This window comes from Pelmatolapia mariae, linkage group LG20 (genome assembly GCF_036321145.2).
Source record: "Pelmatolapia mariae isolate MD_Pm_ZW linkage group LG20, Pm_UMD_F_2, whole genome shotgun sequence".
In the NCBI taxonomy this organism is placed as follows: domain Eukaryota; kingdom Metazoa; phylum Chordata; class Actinopteri; order Cichliformes; family Cichlidae; genus Pelmatolapia; species Pelmatolapia mariae.
This window is the reverse complement of record NC_086244.1, coordinates 5580066-5599701: the sequence shown is the minus strand read 5'-3', so window position 1 is coordinate 5599701 and position 19636 is coordinate 5580066. Positions and strand designations below refer to the sequence as shown.

Sequence of the window (19636 nt, the reverse complement as noted above, 5' to 3'; positions counted from 1 at the left end):
TACAAAACAAACTTGTGGTAGGCCTAAACTTATTTTCAGAATAATTACATCTGAGACTTTGTTTTATTGTAAGATTATAACAGTGATGGCAATATAATTTTTTGTTGTTCAGCAGAACAGTGTCCAGTATGTTGGCTGTTGTACTTTGTTGTGTTTGAAAATAAAAGTTGGGCTCATTTTAACATCATTACAAAAATTGTTGTTAATTATTTTTAATCATATTCAGGTTACCACAAATTGTTTTTTCATTTAGTTGAACTTGAAATGTTTGTCAGTAGGTTAACAATTAGTATTGCACAGTCAGAAATATCAAGTTATTCTTAATACTGCAGACTTGCAATGTATAAGTTGTCCTAACAGTCATCTTAAGTAAGCTTTACTTAGTTTTTTTGAGGCAACGAGTTTCCATAATTTTTTTGAGTTCTGGGAACTAACAAGGCTGTACAGTGTACTCAAAATGAGTAAGTTGCCCTAACTTGGTCATCTTACGTAAACTTGATCCAATTTTTTTGAGTTCTGGGAACAAATAAGCTTGTACAGAGTACTCAAAATAAATAAGTTGTCCTAACTTAGTCATTTTTAGCTAAGCTTTACTCAATTTTTTTGAGGCAACGAGTTTCCATAATTTTTTTGAGTTCTGGGAACTAATTAGATTTTACAGTGTATCCAGTATTTCACTCTATCTTCCTCTGCTTGTCCATGCAATAACAAACTAACAGCCAGACAACATAAATCAAAACCTGCACCAGATCAACTGGAAAACTTTCACAGACACACAAAAAATAGTTTTGAGAGGATTTTTTTTAAAGGAAAACAAAAACCTAAAAAAAACAAAAAAATAAATCTGTGTTCAAGAAGAATAAAAATGTGAAACGGCCAAATTAAAACAAAGAACTTTATGAATTAGGCAGGAAAAACATAAAAACACAATCTTCAAATGAAGGTAAGTCATGCTGAACTTTTAACTGCATTGAATCAGGAAGCCGCGGGTTTAATGTGAATTTGTTGAATCCCAAACCGACTTCATCACAAACACTAAAAGAAAGAAAAGAAGACTAAGCACTCTCCAGCAGCCTATAAAAACAAAATCACTTTAGAAAAGAAGAGTGTGCTCAGACAGATAGCGCTGAATGTTCAGTCTCTCACGTCAGCAGCCCGCTCTTACACGTTTCATGTTTATGGAGAGAGAAGCTCAAATCTGCAGCAGCTTTTTGACTCCATTCTGGCAAAAAGCACCAATATCTTCATTTGTCTCTGCACAAAATTAATTCTGACGTATCAGCCCATTGTATGCAGTTTATCGGTTATCACTCTCACAAATGTTGCCTGTAGGAAGCCTCAACATGCAGACTCAGCAGGCTCAGAAAGACAGAAAGGGAAAATGAAGAGGACGTGGAGATAAAGAACGAGTGCAGTGGGCGGGAAAATGGCGAAGATAAGAACTATATAACTTGTAAATGACTTTAGTTTGATATATTGAGGGATGTCCTAGTTTCCTGTGGTTAGTATTCCACACCTGAGTTAGTGAAAGTGACTGACTTCACACAACATCTGTGTTTGAAAACATTCCCTAATTACATGTATCGATTACACCAACTTTACTGTGGAGTAGTTTGTACATAAAACAAATAGATACTGTCTGTAAGCGCTGCGTGAAGTTTCCTCACAAGTCAGATTCACTTCATTTATCTTCCATCCATCCTTCTAACAGCTTATCTGCCTGAGACTCACCTGGTAGCTGAAGCCTATCCCAGCTGTAAGGTCCAGCCTGTACATGTCAGACAGAGTCTATACTTTTTATGACCGCCTTTATTCTCAATTTCATTTGGTTTACAGATTAGGTTTGCTTGATTCACTGCACTCTTTTCTGTTTAAGAATATTTCATTCATTGAACACATCTGCCAAAGTTGTCTTTTTGTGACAGGCTTTTTTGTACACGGTCATTTAAGTTACTTTTCTTTCTGGTTTAGTTTTAGTTGCATTTTTATTTTTTCAAACTTACCCCTCTCTGTCTGCACCTTATCCAGGATTTCCACTTTACTCAGTCCTCCAGACAAACCTGTTTTAGCAGTTACTCTATATTTCCAAAGGATTTGCTTCTCTGCCTTCACACACATATGAACTTATCTCATTCTTAATCCACAGGTCTAATATTACGGCGGTCCAACCTTTGGGGCTATAACTGCTTCAACCTTCCTGGGAAGACTTCCCACAAGGTTTAGCAGTTGTTTATTTTTCCTGAACTAAGGGGACAACGCCACACCATAATCCACCCTTCGGCACAATCCAGTCAGACATGTTGTCCTGGCAACACGGCCATGGAAGTAATGGAAACACCTGAATTCAATGATTTGGATGGACGAGTGAACAGCGTACCTGTTACTGTATGGGTAACATCAAAGTAGAAACACTAATAAACAAACAGCCAACACTGATAATAAATAAAGAATTTTAATATTTATGTACTTTAAATATATCCAGTATACATGAAGTAAACATAATTGTACACAATAACAGGATATACTTTCTTTTTCATACTTGGACTCATATTTCAAGTATGCAGATCCATTATAGCATCAGATATGTCGCAGTGCTTTCTTGGCAAATGGAAGATTATTCAAATGAACAGCATAGAAGTTATCTGGAAGAATCCCATCATGCAGTGCAGTATATTGCAGATAACTTTGGTATGGTGTCGACCAAAACAAAGCATGTTAGTTCATTTACAAAAGCAGAGAAAACAGCATTTGCATCTATGTGGACCAGAAACATGCATATTTCTCCATAGGTCACTAAAATGTTCCTAAACGTGACAAACATACCAGACATGAACCCTGCTGCTGCCTCACTTTGCATGATTGCTTTGTGTCCCGTTTTGTTTAATAATTCATGTAAAAGCAAAATGTCCAAATCTGATAAAAGGTGTTAATACAACAAAAAAAATCCCCTTTAGCAACAGTGGATTTGAAGTTTAGCATCAGGAGCACCGGCTTTCAATTTTAAGGACATTAACTTCCCTCTAAAAGGCATCAAGAGTGTTTTTGTTGTATGAAATAGAGGCAAACTGAAGAGTTCATACACCAGGATGTACTGCTCCCATCACAGAGCCGTGCAAACTGGATCTAAGCAAGAGGACACATATGTACAAGTACAGTCTCCCTACTTCCACAAAGCAGCACAATATGGGCACATTTAACAAAGCTGCCAGTTCAGGGTCTGTGAAACGTTTGGCTTGTGGTGGGAGCAGTACACACCAATGCATGAAATGATGATCCAGCTTTTGCTTTTAATGACGTCTTTTTGTTGTTATAAATGGAGACTATTTAAAGAAGGGAAAGTAATGGCTTCATACATCACAATGTACTGTTCCCTTCCCTGAGCTTCATAAACTGGATATTATTAGAATGGAAAAGAGAGAGAAGACAAGTACATGTGAAAATACAGCGTTTGTAGTTTGAGAACCAGCCCAGTCTGTCTTACGTGCACCTTTTAATAAAGTAGTACACGCCATTGTATGATGATCTGTTAACTTTGCATTAGGCAACACATTGTATGTGGAAAACTCAAGTAATGAATGCTGAAAATGGACCTGTAAAATCCCGTCCTGAAGGATTTCTGACTTTGCTTTAACCTCAGAAGTGCTTTTCTTTCAACAACTGGGACGTAGTGTGCTCCTGAATTCTTTTACATTATTTCATATTCCTAAAACCAAAAATGCAGATCAATCAGTGACCTCTGAAGAAACATGCGCTCTGAACTTTCACATCTATATGCCGTTTCCTGTGCAATTGAGCAGCAGCTGAGGAACAACAACACTGCAGCGTGCAGATTAAAACCTGTGATTATCTCTAATAATCAGTAACTCTGTACACATTATTACTGTAAACCCAGTCAACATTAAACTACTGACCACATCAACAGTTTAGAGTTACATTCAACAGTCATTTGTTTTAACCCAGCATTAGCACGGCTGACAGAAGCTTCACTTTTAGTCTGACTCTCCCCCCGTCGCATCACTTTGAACACATTTAAGTCCTAAAAGAAAAACACACAGGTTGCAGTCAAATAGTCAGTTTTCCTCAGGAAAGGTAAGCAGCTAATACCCATGCCTAATTTGCAACAATTATATGTAATTAGGTCAAATAAAACAGCCACAGGGAAGGTTGTAGTATACCTCAGTCTGCATGGATATGTTCTCTTTTTGTGCATTGCTGTGTTGCCAGCTTTGAGGATTATTACTGTTACTTCAGTCACAGATACTGAAAGCCTTAGACAAAGGTTGGTGAGGAAGTCTGTATTCATACTCTTCCTGAAACAGAACACATGGGACAAAATAACTAAGACGAGATTTTTGCATCTCTGGAGACAGAAACACCAAAGCATCTGCTGCCAGTTTAGTGTGTGAACAGTCTGACTCTGAGCACTGTGGCTCTCTTTGAAGTCCTTATAAATCATCCTTTTGTAACATGTTTCATTGAAGTTAAAGAAAAGTGATTAGAAAATTACACAGGTGATCATTTTTTTGACCATTTGACTGCAGCCAGTGTCCAATTTTATTCACAGAAACACAGTAAACACTCTGAATTACTACCTATAACGGCAACTCACCTCCACTGTTTTATTGTTTCATTTGAATGATTCATGGGGAGCAAAAGTCTGAATAATTTCAGAGTCTGATATCTTTTTCTGGTATTTAAAAAAAATGTACACCTCTAGAATCCATTCTAACTTTTTAAGACTTCAGACTTCTGCTGCCGTTCAATAAAACATAAAGGAGGTGCGTTCGTTTACGGGCCCTGGATGTCTCTAACCTCCCACAAACATACAACTGTATGCGACATTTTTACAGCAGATTGAAAAGTCAGCTTCCTCTGAGTCAAACACCTTGTTCGATGGTTATTATTGTCTTATTATTTCTCTATTGCTAAGATTTCTTCACAGCTAAAAAATAAAGATTCACATCAAGAACAGCTTATCTCTTAAAAATATGAACACTCTTAAAACTGATAAAAAATACAAAAAAATGAAATAAAAATAAAAACTGGCTTTTTGAAATTACATCTGTTTTTGAAGGGATGAAATCTGAAAACTACCTGAAGGTTATATGAATCCCATCCAGCGACACCTGGACTCTGTGCAGGGGAAGATTAGCTCTCAACGAGGATGTGAATCTCTTTAAAATGTTCTTTTGCAGTCTGTTTCCACACAGGCTAAAAACTACGAGCTGCAAAAAGTTCTTTATGAAAGAGAACGAGATGTTGCGTGTAATTTGCCATTGAAAATCGGGAATTTCCTATGAAATGCACAACAGACAATCGGCTGACTGCTGGTTGAGTCTGTGCAGAAACAAACTTGTTTGCTGATGTTTAAACAGAATTAGCCAATAAGAGCCCTGCATTTTCCTCTGACAAGTCATGGGGTCTAATGAGGCAAAGGCATCACACTTTCCAACAGTCTCAATGACAAAAAAAAAAACAAAGAAAAAAAAATACTTACTGATCTCCAATAAACAAAAAAGAAAAAACAATAAATAAAACTCCAGTTGAAATAAATTCTCTGTGATAAGCTATATACGGCGGATTTATGGTGTTACCGTCTCTTAGTATTAATATATATATATTAACAGTATTACAGTATAAAGTTCGAGTGTACGACACACACATGCAGAACAGCAGAAATCAGGTTCACACTTTCAAAATAAAAGCAAAGGTTTAAATTTCCACAGATGTGTGTTTGGCTTCTCCTGCAGGCTGTTTAATAGTAACACTGAAGTGTAAAATGTAATAATGTAAACCGAAACACAATCGGCAGCTCGACACAGATAAGGAGACCGCTGAAGAGCTGCGGTTTTAAAACAGAGAACATTCGTCTTCAGCCTTTAATGTGAAAACAGCGCCTGCCCTCTCCTCTCGCTGCAGGGTCCACGTTACTCTGACGGTTTCATCTCATGTTCAGGAACACGTTAAAAAAATATTAAAATAAATCAAGCTGCAAATTAGGGAAAACTTTGGAGTCAAAATTTTTGAATGTTTGTTCTTTATGTGTTTAACAAACTGAATTTTTATTCTGTGTTTCATCAGGTGTTATATTAAAGTTTTAAACAGGTGTACAGTTCAGCACGCTGGGACTGCATCGTGGCTTCAGTTTAACGCTGACTTTGCTGCTGCAGATGTTCACACGGGTGATATGACGTATACGGCTGTTTCCAGGGGTTTCCATGACAGCAGAGCTGAATTCCAGCTTTCACCAACTTGATATTTATGTGTTTAATCTGTGCAGTGAAAATGGAAGACAGAACCTTCTGGAGAAGCTTTTACTACTATTCACCCGTTCATCTCTCCGTGTACCGAGGTGAAGCTCTGAAGCCCGTTTCCGTTAGTCACAATATTCTGTGCTCTGATTGGTCGGGTAGCTGCAGCGAATCATAATTTCCTATCTGTGTAAACAACAGGCTTCATCTTCTCGTCATAAATAATAGTAACTTCTGTTTTCTTCTACTCTGTTGCACTTGCTGTTAGTAAAGTAACTTGCAGTAAATCCTCTAGGAAAAAAGCATCATCATCACTTCCTGTCCCTTTGTTTGTCCAGCAGCAGACTCCGCCTCTCCACGATGTCAGAAAAGCATACTCCGCCTCCTGTTTGGACTGTTTGCTGGACAGAACGACAAAAATAGACAATGTCAGTGTCAGACTAACCCAGCAGGGAGCCATGTGGCTCTGCCTCCTTCCCCACACACAGACTTTTACCTGGATCCGGTGCTGCTGCTGCTGTTGGTCTCATCATTTCCTTTTCAAGCTGAATCTCTGGCAGGGTGAAGATGGACGTCGCTGAAACAAAAACAACCACAGCGCCTCTTTGATGTTACCGTAACAACAGGGACCAAGGATGGGACCGGTGTGAACTTTAAACTTACTGTCAGGAAGTAACTTCACTCTCTTTCCAAGGTTACTGAAGTAAGAGTGGTTCATCGACTCGTCTGCAGAGATCCTCTTCTTCCCCTCAAACTAAAGTTTAAACATAAAATTTTTATTTTCCCCATCATATAAATGAATACCAAATCTCCCCCAAAATGTTATTTATTCGTTATGATTCAGAAAGAAAAGGAGATGCACAAACACTGTGAGACGTTAACTGACCTGTAGGAATTCTGACAACAGCTCCACTCCTTCAGTGCTGAGCCTGAACACAAAAAAACAAACTTCATTATCTGGTGCACTGAGCCTTTAAGATTAATGCACATCTGTGTGCAGCTGCAGATCTGGTGACTTTAAACTAAAAGTAAAGAGGAAGGCTCTCTGGAGGCCACTGCAAAAGAATCACATGGATCCTGGTGGGTCAGCAGCAACAGGCTGGACATACGGATGAGGAGGCTTAGTGTTTTAACCCCCGGCTACAAAAACGTGTGTAGTTACAGTGTACATGTGTGCAGCTCTGCACCTGGGAGTGTGGTTACTCAGTCTCTCTGCTTTGTATTGAGGATAGTTAAACGCCATAAACTCCTCATTAGAAGTGATCCCAGGCCAGGTCTGCTCTGTGGGAGTACCTGCACACAAAATACATACAACGAGGTTTATTATAAATATACATTCGAAAGCTTAACAGCTACTATTTTTTTGAAACATACATTTAAATTAATTTACAAAATAAAGCTAAAAACAGCAGCATGACGAGGTCTGGTGAGAAGTCCCTCCCACGTCCAACCTAAGGCATGCTTTTAATCAACAGAGGTCGATGGTGTCCTCAAAAGATTATGAAGTAGAAGATGATTGGTTCTCACCCAGCAATTTAAAGATAAAGTGAAGCTCCTCCTCGACTGTGGAACCAGGAAACAGAGGTCGACCTGTCGCCATCTCGTAAAAAATGCAGCCAACACCCCTAAAAACAGAAAGGCAGACAAGCGCAAAGACACACACACACACACACACACACGGCAAGAGGTTTGTCTCATCAGATGGTTTAACCATAGTTGATCATTTCACCACAGAAGAATCGATTTTTTTTAAATGTCATTTATCAAATTTTCTAGTAGCAGTACTACAATATACTGCATCACTGACCACATGTCGATGTGAGTGGAGTAGTCGGTGCTGCCCAGCAGGATGTCAGGTGGTCGGTACCACAACGTCACCACCTCGTTGGAGTATGTCTTTGTTGGGATCGACTTTGCTCGAGCCAAACCTGAAACACACACACACACACACGTCATTAAAGCCTCATCATCACTGTCTTTACATTACACTGATTCAGATTACATTTGTATCCTAACAGCTAAAATAAATGTATTCATTCTCCGTAAGGACCACGACTCACACTGCCTCAAAAGGCATTTTAAATACTTTCTGGGTGTTGCATTACAAATAGAGGATGGGATGATGTGCAGTGACTCTGCTGTCCTGAATTCACTGAGGAGGTCATTCTGTCTCTGGTTATGGAGGTCAGACTTGTGTCTGTAATCCTCCTCTGCCAAACTGCACAGAGCAAATCCATGTCTCTGGCTCATCGTCAAAGTCCAGGCATAAAAAGGAATTGGTCGCCCTCTGTGTCTTTAACCGCACAGCCTGAAGCAGTTTTAATATCCAATTCTCACAGGAACCAAAAATCAACTCTCTTCCAATAAAACTGTCTCCACAGGTAATACAGGAAGAACGGCTCTCTGCGATGCTGTGATAAATAAATGAAGTGAAGGTCTGAGAGAGGTCCCTGAAGAACTTCATATCTTCATCACTAACATGACATAACTGCCAGCTGGTTGGAATGACAACAACAACAAGATGAAGAAAATCACGAGGTTTAGTGATAATCGTGGAGCTGGAAAGGAAGGGATTCAGCCGGGGGCTCCCACTGGCCAAGGGTTTGGTCTGCAATTTAATAAGTAGCACTTGTTGTGTGTGTGTGTCACAGATGGGCTTGGCAACAGCTGGGCAGCTCTTCACACACACAGTTCATTTGGTCTTTTACTTTCTTGTAATCCTCTTCCAGTGTCTTAATTTTCTCTCTACGCAGCTTCACTATGCGTGGAAGTCAGAAGTTGAGAATAAATAAAATTTAATATTTTGCTTAGACAAGCAAGATGTTCCATTTCCTCCAACCAATAAATAATGGACTTGACTGTCAGTCCATTTCTTCATGTTTTGTTCCACCTTCAGAGCCAGCTGGTCTTGTTTTCTTGTTTGCCTTTTCCTTAGTTTTAGCGTGACAGGTGCCGGTAGCTCACGCTTACATCATTACACATTTACATCACTCAAAGGTGCGTTTTGCACAAGAAAAACCTCAGATGCTAAGATTTAAATAGGTCCTAACTTTAAAAAAAAAAAAAAAAACTAAGACAGTGTCTGCAGGACTCACCAAAGTCTGCTAGCTTGAGCTCTCCTCGCTCATTGATCAGCAGATTTTGTGGTTTTAGGTCTCGATGGAGAACTTTCCTCCGGTGGCAGTACGACAAACCTCGCAGCAGCTGGAAAAGGAAGAGCTGAGGACAGAAACGCCACTGCAGTTACAGGAAAAGTGGATGAGCACACAATGCAAAGAAAAAAACCCTCAAAAACAGGGAAACCAAAGAAGAAGAATTGCTTCGGCTTTTTTTTTTTAATTTATTTTTTATCATTATCATTGTTTAAAAATCAACCAAAATCAGAAAAGTTAAACCACCAGCAGGTTTGTCACATCAGTTTGTGCTAGTCACACACACACACACACACACAACCCCGTTCAGCTATCTTAGTGAGGACCTTCATTGACATAATGGTTTCCCTAGCCCCTTACCCTAACCCTAACCATTAAAAATGAATGCCTAACCCTAACCCTTACCCTAAACCTAACCATAACCTAATTGTAACCCTGACACTAAAACCACATTTTGAGCCTCAAAAAGGCCTTCAAACTTGTGAGGACCGGCGTGTTTGTCCTCACAAGTGACTGTTGGTTCTCACAAGTATAGTAGAATGCAGCTTTCAGTCCTCACAAAGATAGCTAGACAGGAACACACACACACACACACAGTAAAATGTCATTTAATTTCATTATACTAAGAATAAAACACAAACTTTTCTCACTTTGACATTGTGAACATGAATGACATTTCCACAGTCGTCCAGATACTGCTTCAGATCCTTGTCCTGAAACACATGAACACAGACATTCAAACACACCAAAGAAGAAGAAGAAGAGGAGGAGTTTGTGTATTATTGTGTGCATTTCTTACCAGGTACTCAAACACCAGTGTGAGGGATTTCTGTGTGTGGATGATGTCATGAAGCGTGACGATGTTGGCGTGTTTCAAATCCTTCAACAGAGACACTGAGGAGTAAAAAGTACAAACATGCTGTTATTAGTACTTCTACTGTAGTACCAATAATATTTCTGTTGGTTCAGTGTCAGTGATGTGCCTCAGCACCTTCAAACAGTATTAGTACTGCAGTACCTTCTCTGATTGCAGTACACGGAGCTCCTTCTTCATGTTCCAGTCTAATTTCCTTCAGAGCCACGAGGTTTTCAGTCAGTTTACTCCGACCTTTATACACTGTGGCATAGGTCCCCTACACACAGGTGAGACACAGAGAGGAGAGAGGCGGGGCATTTGGGCCATCGGAACCTTATTTATTGATTTCTGAAGCCAAAAGCAAACATTACAACAAAAAGAGTGGACTGTCAGGTAAAGCTTTTTACACTTAATTTGTAGAAAAGGTCAGAAAACTTTACATGTAGTTAGTAAGTCTGAAATGAAACCTTTAAGGAGTGTCACAGTGCAGCACGGAGCACTTAGATGCTGTTTGTGTTCTTTATTAAACAGTGTCAAAGATGTCTGACATCAACAGATAGAAGGAGATAATGTGGCCTCACCTCTCCCAGTTTGTCCAGCTTGATGTAAGTCTCCAGCTTCCCAAAACCAATTTCTGACTGCAGGCAAAGAGGCAGACAGGAGAGGGTTAAAATAACCTGCGCTGGTGCACTAAATGCAAGAGAAACAACACAACAAACATCCTGCATTACTTGAAACAAAAAAATCAGAAACCCGTTTCATACTTGCATCCCCCCTACAGACACACAGTCTGCAGCCCAGGGTATCAGACCGATTCTCCCAAAACTAGGGCTGCCACGATTAGTCGACTATCAAAATTGTCGCCGACTAATTTAATAGTCGACGCTTCATTTGAAGCTTTGTAAGATCCTGAAAGACGCAGGAATAAGCAGCAGGATTTATGAGTGTAATAACGGACTGAAACAGAAGATGGCAGCACTGCATGTACAAGGATGCCAGCTGCCATTAAACGCCAAAGAAGAAGAAGAAGAAGAAGCAGTCTCCAGTATCGTAGCTGTGTCCAAATTTATGGGCTGCATCCTCCTGAGGACGCATTTGTAGGCCGATTACATTACAGCGACGAAGGCTGTCCAAATTCGAAGACTCCTTCATTTCCCCATATTTGAAGGATGGGTCGGGTGTATCCATCGTGGCCCAACCTATCCCAGAATTCATAGCCAATTCCAGTTTCCAACAATGGCGGCAGCTACTTAGTTTTAATATTACTCTTATTATTCTGTCTGGGTCACAAAATAAACATTTAACATATTTTCAGGTGAGAATGTAGCTGTGTAAACTCCAAATATCTGCTCAGTTTATCAAGACACCACATATTTTCAAAAGCGCTCTGACGTTTTCGGAGACGTCTGTTACCCACCAGCTCGATAGCTAGCCGAGGTTCAAGGCTCACTAGAGCTGGCAAGAACAGTGAACTCCCAGTACGTCGTTTTCAACCCCCCGCGGTCTTTCGCTACTCAGGTTAAACATGATCTTTAAGTCAGTTAGATAAAATAAAAATGTTATTGTTTGGCTTTTTTAAGTCTTTTATTTGTTCCTGAGTAAATCGGTTTGGCTGAGATAAAAGTTATAGTTTTCACACAGCTGAATAAACATCACACAGAAAACTGATTAAACAGAAGTGTGAGATGGTCGAATTTACTCCGGTGTCCTGTTATATTTTAGATAGCAAGGAGCAGACGGCTGACTTTATTAAACTCCACCGAGACAATCTGCAAATTTCATTAAAAGTTTAATAAACCATCATCTTGTCTTTATTTTTAGTTAGAAATGATAGTTATATAAGAGCAGATGCATGCTGGTCCAATAAGCTGTACTTTTCACATCCAATGGATGCATGACCTGATTAGTCGACTAATCACAAAAGTAATCAGTGACTAGCCGACTATCAAAAACATCGTTTGTGGCAGGCCTACCCAAAACTCTCCCAAACACCTGCGTGAAAACGAAAAGAAGCAGTTACACATACCAGAGACACTCTACGCAGCCGCCTGCTGATTGGCTGCTCGAACAGAGCTGGACCAATCACATTAAACTTTTCCAGGTAATCGTCTGGAAGACGGATGTCAGCTGGTAACGACAGGCGTTTGTTGATGTCCTGAAACAGAGAAGAAACCCTGCTGTCACAACAGAATTCACGTGAACATTCACCTTCATCCTCCGCAGCACCTGACAGTTTATCTTCATCAACAAAGAACTTTTACCGCTGCCGGTAAATGTTCAGTGATCATGAAAGAAACCGTTTCATTTTAAGGTGAAATGTCTGCATTTGATCTGAAGTAGCACTAAAAACAAAAAAAGGGCAGACAGCACTGGAAATGCAGGCCCTGAATGCAACCTGTGACCACTGCAGCAAACAGTAATCCCACCTGATTCCTCTTAAAAATGGCTGCCTGAGCGAGATTAGAAAGAGAACCCACGAACTCCACAGCTGCTCGTTTGGCTCTCGGTCTCAGGGTGAGACCAACATGGTGAGGAATCCACCTGTACCTGGCTTTAATGTAGCAGCAGAGGTTAGGATCTACAGGAGGAGCCAAAAGAAAATACAGGTCCAATGGACCTGATCTGACCCAGCGGTGGCTGCAGAGCCAGACACATGGAGGTGCCTCGGGGGAGAAGGCCTTTACAGACTAATGGAAGAACAATGTGAAATTATAAGCTGGATAAAGTCTGTCCCCTGACCTGAATCCATTAGAACACCTTTGGAGGATTTTAAAACAGAAGGCAGAGAAACAAAACCTCCGGCCAGGAGTCAGAACATCTGTCCACAGATGTGTGACAGACTGGCATCACCCATTAGCTGCGCGGGGGGGGGGGGGGGGGGGGGGGGGGGTCACATCTGCCTACAAAAATAAAAGCCCACATAAAAAATAAAAAGCTCACAGATGAAAGAGTCCTCACTGTAAGAGCTCTAACCTGTTTGCTTTTAATGAGACAGCAGCTCAATCAGCCCACACTTCAGCCTGACAGTTATTGTAGCCTATTGGCTCATTTACAGCTTTACCAGCACTGCACAGGTAAACCCAGCTTTGTTAAGCACCAGTTCGAGTCTGGCGCTGAAACGAACACATTTTGCTCGCTCGTTCCTTAAAAGCAGGACCTGGACCAGCCTGCATCACAGCTGTGCATCTGTACCCGGAGACAAGCCGAGTCTTTGAGTCGTGAAAAAGATGAAGACGAGCTCGCTGACATGTTTGGGAAGCTGCAGGCTAAACCACTCCAACGCATCTTTGCATCTGATAAATATTAATGTTAGAGAAACACACGGCACCATCTCAGTCAGAGCAGTGTGAAGGGCCTCCGTCAGCAGCTACGACGCTCTGGACTGAAGAGGCAGCAAGAAATCTCAAACCAGACTTAGCTCTATAACACATTTGGCTGAAGATGTTCCTTTGGAAGGAATGTAAGCCTGCAGAGCATGCAAGCTGAAACACCCACATCCAAACAACTACACAGCCAGAAAGCAACGAGCAGCTGGAGAAGAAAATATCAAAAACAAAACCAACCAAGGAGGCGAAAAGCTGCACCAAACCGCTAAAAGGTCCTAAAGGCTTTGTGTGTGTGTGTGTGTGTGTGTGTGTGTGTCGTGTACCTCAGTAGAGATCTTCTTATTCCTCATTCTGACTTTAACTGGACTCTGAACATCATCAGAAGAAGAAGCTGGATCGCTTTCTCCGTCTGAGCTCATTTTCACATCTTCATGGACGATCTCTGAAAATACACACACCAATAACAGTCACACGCATACAAAGAGTAGTCAGGCCTTAAATTCCCCATATCACCAAATGCACCAAAACAAGTCCAATCTACAGAGGCTCCTCCCTACAACTCATCTCAGAAATCCCGTGTCCAGGCAGGTCAGAGCTGTTTTGGTGGCATGACTCACAACTAATCCTCCTCTGCAGTAGCGTCAAAAACAGGAATATCCTGCCTGAGAGAGATGCTGAAAACCCACTCCGCTGTATCTGTCACTTCCAGGCTGGACTACTGTAATTCATTTTTATCAGGATGTACTCATAGCTCTCTGAAAAGCCTCCAGCTGATAAAGAAATGCTGTAGTAAGAGTACTAACGAGGACTAGAGAAAGAGCCATTTCTCCCATATTAATTCTGTCATATTAACTTCTCTTCATTGGCCCCTTGTGAACTCTAGTATAGAGCTTAAAATCATTTTCATCACATACAAAGTCCTGAATGATCAGAGTCCATCATATCTTAAAGACTTGATAGTATCTCATTACCCCAGCTTCGCTCTCACAGTGCAGGCTTATTGTGGTTCCTGGAGACTGAGAGGCAGAGCCACGCTGATCTTTTCTATGGCACGCCATTATTTCCTGCGACACTCCATAGAATTGGAGGCAGAGCCTTGAGCTATCAGACGTCTCTCCTGTGGAACCAGCTCCCAGTCTGGGTTCGGGAGTCAGACACTCTCCCTGATTTTAAGCTTTTCTTTTTGGAAACAATTACAGTTAGGGCTGGATCAGGTGACTCGAACGCTCCTTGGTCATGTTACACAACTTCTCATATTACGCACCTCTCCTGCGCTCTCTTTTACTTTTTATATGCTGTGATTGCATGCATTAATTTTGTTTCTTCTATCTCTCCATAGTCTCTGCTCTGTCTGTAACTGTTCTGCAGGCCAACCTGCTCAGTATTTAATCTTATATTCTTTCTATTTCTACATCGCTCTGCTTTTTCCTGTCACTGCGACCGGTTGCAGCAGATGGCTGTTTAAGCCCGGGTCAGCTGGAGGCAAATTCTTATTTCTCAGTTCAGAGAGCTGATATGCAGCAGAATGCAACTATGCAGCGCATGTTCTGCACAGTCACAGTCTGCAAAAATTTGGGAAAGAAATCATCAGTTTATGGACAAAATGCAGCGCTGTTTGTATGATGTGGCTAAGAAAACATCCACAGAGTAGACTTTGTAAATTTACATGGTGACAGTCTGGCACTGGAAAAAAAAAGGCATTTCCTGCATATACGCAGTTAAAAAGAAAAAAGAAAGAAAGAAAAGAAATATAAACACCATTTCTGTGTAAAATGATTGTGCACGCCGTGTGTAAAACAAAGTATTTTGACTGGTGTGTTTTTATATTTATGGAGTGCATCTCTGCAGCACGTACACTCTCAAGCCCAGAGCAGCCACTTTCATTGATTAGAGCAGAAGTGTAACGTTGCAGCATTCACCCTGCCAACACATAAAGTGAAGCCACAGCGTCTGTCGGACTGTTGTTCTCTCGTGGTGCTGTACTGAATTTAAATTGAGGGGAATGCCTCTTTGACTGCTCCAGCACTCAGATTTAAACTCACCAATTATGACTTCATTCCTGTTTCACAGCCAACAACTGATCTATGTTTTCACTTCACAAGAGAAATTAAATTTACTTAGTCGTTAAAATAAAACATCACCAGTTAAACTCCCCATCCACATTTTTAAGCATACAGCAAATTCAACTTCTATTTTTATGTTGATAGATGCGCAGTACATGATTATACTGTATATATTCGGCACGTGTATGTGTGTATTAGTAGTACGGTACTTGTGCATGTACATGTATTTGCGGCATTAGTACCCAGTCTGGTGGCGTGGTTCAGGTAGGAGCTCAGGCTGCGTCCGAGGCCTCTGGGTTTCCTCAGTGAGGTGCTGTACGACTGAAGTAAAGACTGAACTGAAGAGGATGAAGATCGAACCTTCAAACCTCCAGAGGAACGAAGAGACACCACCTCTGAGGGAAGAGATGAAGGGGCGAAGTGAGGGAAGGATGTGGGGAGGAAAGGAGGTAACAGAAGGGCCATGGAGGGATGAGGGAGGTGTAGGAGGAGGTGAGGGGAGGAGGCGGGTAACGGTTGGTTAATTTAGAAGGAAAAAAAAGATGAAAGTGGGGTTAAAGGAGAAAAAAATAAATTCAAATTAAACAAGTGTTATATTATTGATTAATTGATTGATTGACAGGTCCAAGAGGCAACCAATCAAATCACAGATCCAACCAACCAGTCAGATCAGAGGAGGGAATCAGGCGGGAAGTGTCAGGAATTAAACCAGCAAGCTTCCAGTTACTGGTTTGCCGTGTGAGCGGCACACCAGTTTATAAAGCTGGTTAGCAGCTGGTTAGTTCTTGACTGTTTTAACTGGGACTAATTTTAATTAGTTAGCTACATATTTTAAAAAAAAAAAGAGGGGAAAAATAAAATGAATAAATATATTTTATTCATGTTATTTACATACTAAAGCCTTCAGCCAATCAGGACAAAGTTCTGCCATCACAGAGGTGGTTCCCTATTGGTGGAGCCGGAGGAAAAAGTCTGCAGCTAACTGCAGTCGCCAAGCTCACGGCAGGTTATGTCACCATGTGACACAGTGACACTCTGCAGCACCAGCGGACGTCAGACAAATCTTTAACCAGCATGCATCACGGCAAGCCAGCGCTGCACAGCCGGTCATGTGGTCGCCCGTACTACAACATATGTCCAACATGCCCAGAATATCTTCGCCTTATCGGGCTTCACTTTCTCTGACATCCACAGTCAGACTGAACAGTCACACAAAGGTGGCCATCAACTCGACAAGCTTTCAGTCAAGTTACGAGCGAGTTCACACGAGCTGTGACAATCTGCTGGGATCATGTGACCAATTAGAAAAACACAAAAATATAACAAACATTATACAGTTGCTGTGGTTCAATTGGAAACATGTGATAGGAAAAGCACTGGATAAACAGCATTTAAATCCAGGAACTAACACCGGGGGTGGGATCTGTGTAATTAAAGCTGCTTTTCCTTATTTTCTGTCATATATATACTGTTAAAGCAGTCTGAACTGGGAAATTTATCAAGTGCGTAGTGGCAACATCACTGTCTTTGGAACATAAGGTCTGGAGTTCAAATCCTGGGTAGAGCAAGCATCCAGGCTATTCAAGCCTACCTTGGAACATGAGCGAGGTAAGCATGGAAGCAGTCCCAGCTTAACAAGCTCTGTGTCAGGTGTTGCCAGCACATACTGATGGGAAGTGGGTTACTCTTTGCACTGTGTGACATCAGAAAGCGAGGATAACCCCAACGTGGTCACCACGGAGGATAAACACATAAGCCCCAAACAAATCAGTAGCTAAACTACTGCAGTAGAACGAGAGATTAAAAACAAAATGAGCACAAGTCTCCTTTAATAGACTTGTCATGGCAGCACGAGCGGATACGACTATAATTACAACTGTGTATTGCATTAAATGAACGCGTTGCTTCGCTGTATTCTTATGATGTGTAAAACAGAATTAGCATTATTGTTTCCCTGAGGCTTTTTGACTGTCTGAGAACAAATGAAAACATAATTCTAAATGGTAAGTAGGCTGCCTTGCAAATTTCATATAACATATAAAGCATTTAACCCTAGAACACTAACGTCGGGTGATGTTCACCCACGCGGTGAATAAAAATCACTTGGAGATAATTTCCAAGGGAATTTATACAGTTAGCTGATCATTTTTCTCTCTCACAGATGTCAGTAATGTAGGGAAACTGGACAAAGCTCACATGTCCCAGGAATGGGTGCACCAAACAATTTCCCAGTTTCATTATTTATTTTTAGGACTTTTTTGTTCCACATGTTACCTTTTGTCTCTTTATGAGATGTTGTAAAGGGGGAAAAAATAAGAGTACTTGATGAGTAATTTCCCATTTATTGTTGTACTTTTTTATATATATAGGTCTCTGTCCATCAAGGTTCAAGACATCTTCTAGGAATGGTGACACTATATCCAGTGGACAGCAATTTTCCATGCTGATCTCTCATCTCAAGCATAACCTGCACCTGAGCAGCCAGGTGTGTGGCATTAATTAAAGCCACCATCATAAAAATTGAAAACCCAGCGCTAAGCCCGAAGCTGAGCTCTAAAATCTTGGTACAGGCCTCTGTTCACACCTGACAGGATTACCTGAGTCGCTGTGTGACGTTGCTTCCTGAGTGATGGTGTCACTCAGTGTCCTGTCACCTCCCCCGGACCCGCCCCTCCCCAGAGTGAGTGACAGCTGCCGTTTGATCTTCCTCATCCTCTCCATTAGCGGGGGCCGGGGGGGGAGAGGGGGACGTGACGCCAAGGGGGGCGGGGCTGCCAGCCTGGAGACCACGCCTGGACAGGTAGAAATAAAAGGACAAAAATGTAATTACCAAACAGTGGGAAACACCTGAACGCCTCAACATCTGACTCATCATGCCTGAATTAGTAGTTGTGCATATTCATCTACCATTCATTCACCTAACACATCATCACCTGCCACACCACAGCCGAATAGGTCTACCTCACAAGAATCACTCATCTCACCTGAACATCATTACCTGTAGATCATCAGCTATAGATTCGGCTCACCTGTACATGACCACCTGTATTCATGTCACCTGTACAACATCTCCTGTATTCAAGTCACCTATAGATTCAGCTCACCTGCACGTCACCACCTGCCATATCACAGATAAATTGGTCTACCTCAGGAGAAGTACTATTCTCATCTGAAGATTCAGTTTACCTGAGACACCATCATCTTTATGCTCATCTCACATTGAAATCACTACATGCACTCTCATCTCACCTGCACGTCATCACGTGACACTAAAACTAATCCCACCGAATACCCTGAAAACGCGGACACGAGTTTCCACAGGTGAATCTGACGCATACAGGTGAGTGTGATGTTACTCAGTGTTGACGAAAAGCCTCGGATTTGTGTAGCAGGAAGTACCTGCACTCACTAATGAACCCAAACAGCCACTTAGATCCGCTTCATGTCACGTGCACACCTGACGGCTAACACCTGGCTGAGTGACAGGACATGTACCTGACAGATGCGTTACGTCATTGCCCGTGGATCTGACGGCACGGAGCGGGAACTGAAGCTACGTGTGTGTCCCCGTGGCAGCTGCTGTTTGTGTTCTGCCGCTTCGGGTGTCGTGTCTCCGTGGACCTGCCTACGCCTGTGTGTTTCTGAGCTGGAGAGCCGAGGACGGGAGCCGTGTATTTCCTGCAGTAAACCGTCCTCCTCACTGTTATAAATAGCAGCGGAGGCGGAGCGGCCGCTGCTCCCTCAACGACTCACTCACCATTTGATAAAGACGGTTTTCCGGTTACACGCGAGGCCCGGGGGTGACCGTTACTCACCGGGAGGGTTTATCCCGGTCTGTCCCGGGTTATCCGTGGCTCGGTTCAGTCTGACGGCTTCTCGGATCTTCCTGGCTCCCAGTAATCTGCAGCCATGTTGCTGCTCTGCTCAGCTCCGCTCCTCCGGTGCGTCCTGACGGAGACGCTCACGGCACCGTCGGTGACGTAACAAC

The 19636-nt window shown here is 41.8% G+C and overlaps 1 protein-coding gene across 3 annotated transcripts; it reads right to left on the bottom strand.

Annotated features, from left to right (window-relative positions):
• Positions 1-2464: 2464 nt before the first annotated feature.
• On the bottom strand, positions 2465-19586 carry cdk16 (cyclin dependent kinase 16). 3 transcript variants are annotated; one of them, XM_063463197.1, is made up of 17 exons: positions 19464-19586; positions 18246-18440; positions 15891-16043; positions 13909-14027; positions 12286-12414; positions 10841-10897; positions 10422-10536; positions 10203-10297; positions 10054-10116; positions 9347-9470; positions 8059-8179; positions 7779-7876; positions 7439-7544; positions 7138-7180; positions 6915-7005; positions 6748-6828; positions 2465-6652 (listed from the first exon to the last, which is right to left on the bottom strand). In XM_063463197.1, the coding sequence occupies exons 2-17, from the start codon at positions 18367-18369 to the stop codon at positions 6615-6617; spliced, it is 1557 nt and encodes a 518-aa protein (XP_063319267.1). In that variant the 5' UTR covers positions 18370-18440; positions 19464-19586; the 3' UTR covers positions 2465-6614. The 3 variants fall into 3 exon arrangements, with proteins under 3 accessions (XP_063319267.1, XP_063319268.1, XP_063319269.1); XM_063463198.1 differs by lacking the exon at positions 19464-19586 and adding an exon at positions 19144-19327; XM_063463199.1 differs by lacking the exon at positions 15891-16043.
• Positions 19587-19636: the final 50 nt, after the last annotated feature.

Coding starts and splice junctions, on each gene's coding strand:
- cdk16 (XM_063463197.1), bottom strand. CDS start 18,369: ATGGAGAGGATGAGGAAGATCAAACGGCAGCTGTCACTCACTCTGGGG. Junction 8,180..9,346: donor GCTCAAGCTAGCAGACTTTG/GTGAGTCCTGCA, acceptor TGTGTGTTTCAG/GTTTGGCTCGAGCAAAGTCG. Junction 7,545..7,778: donor CTTTATCTTTAAATTGCTGG/GTGAGAACCAAT, acceptor TTTTGTGTGCAG/GTACTCCCACAGAGCAGACC.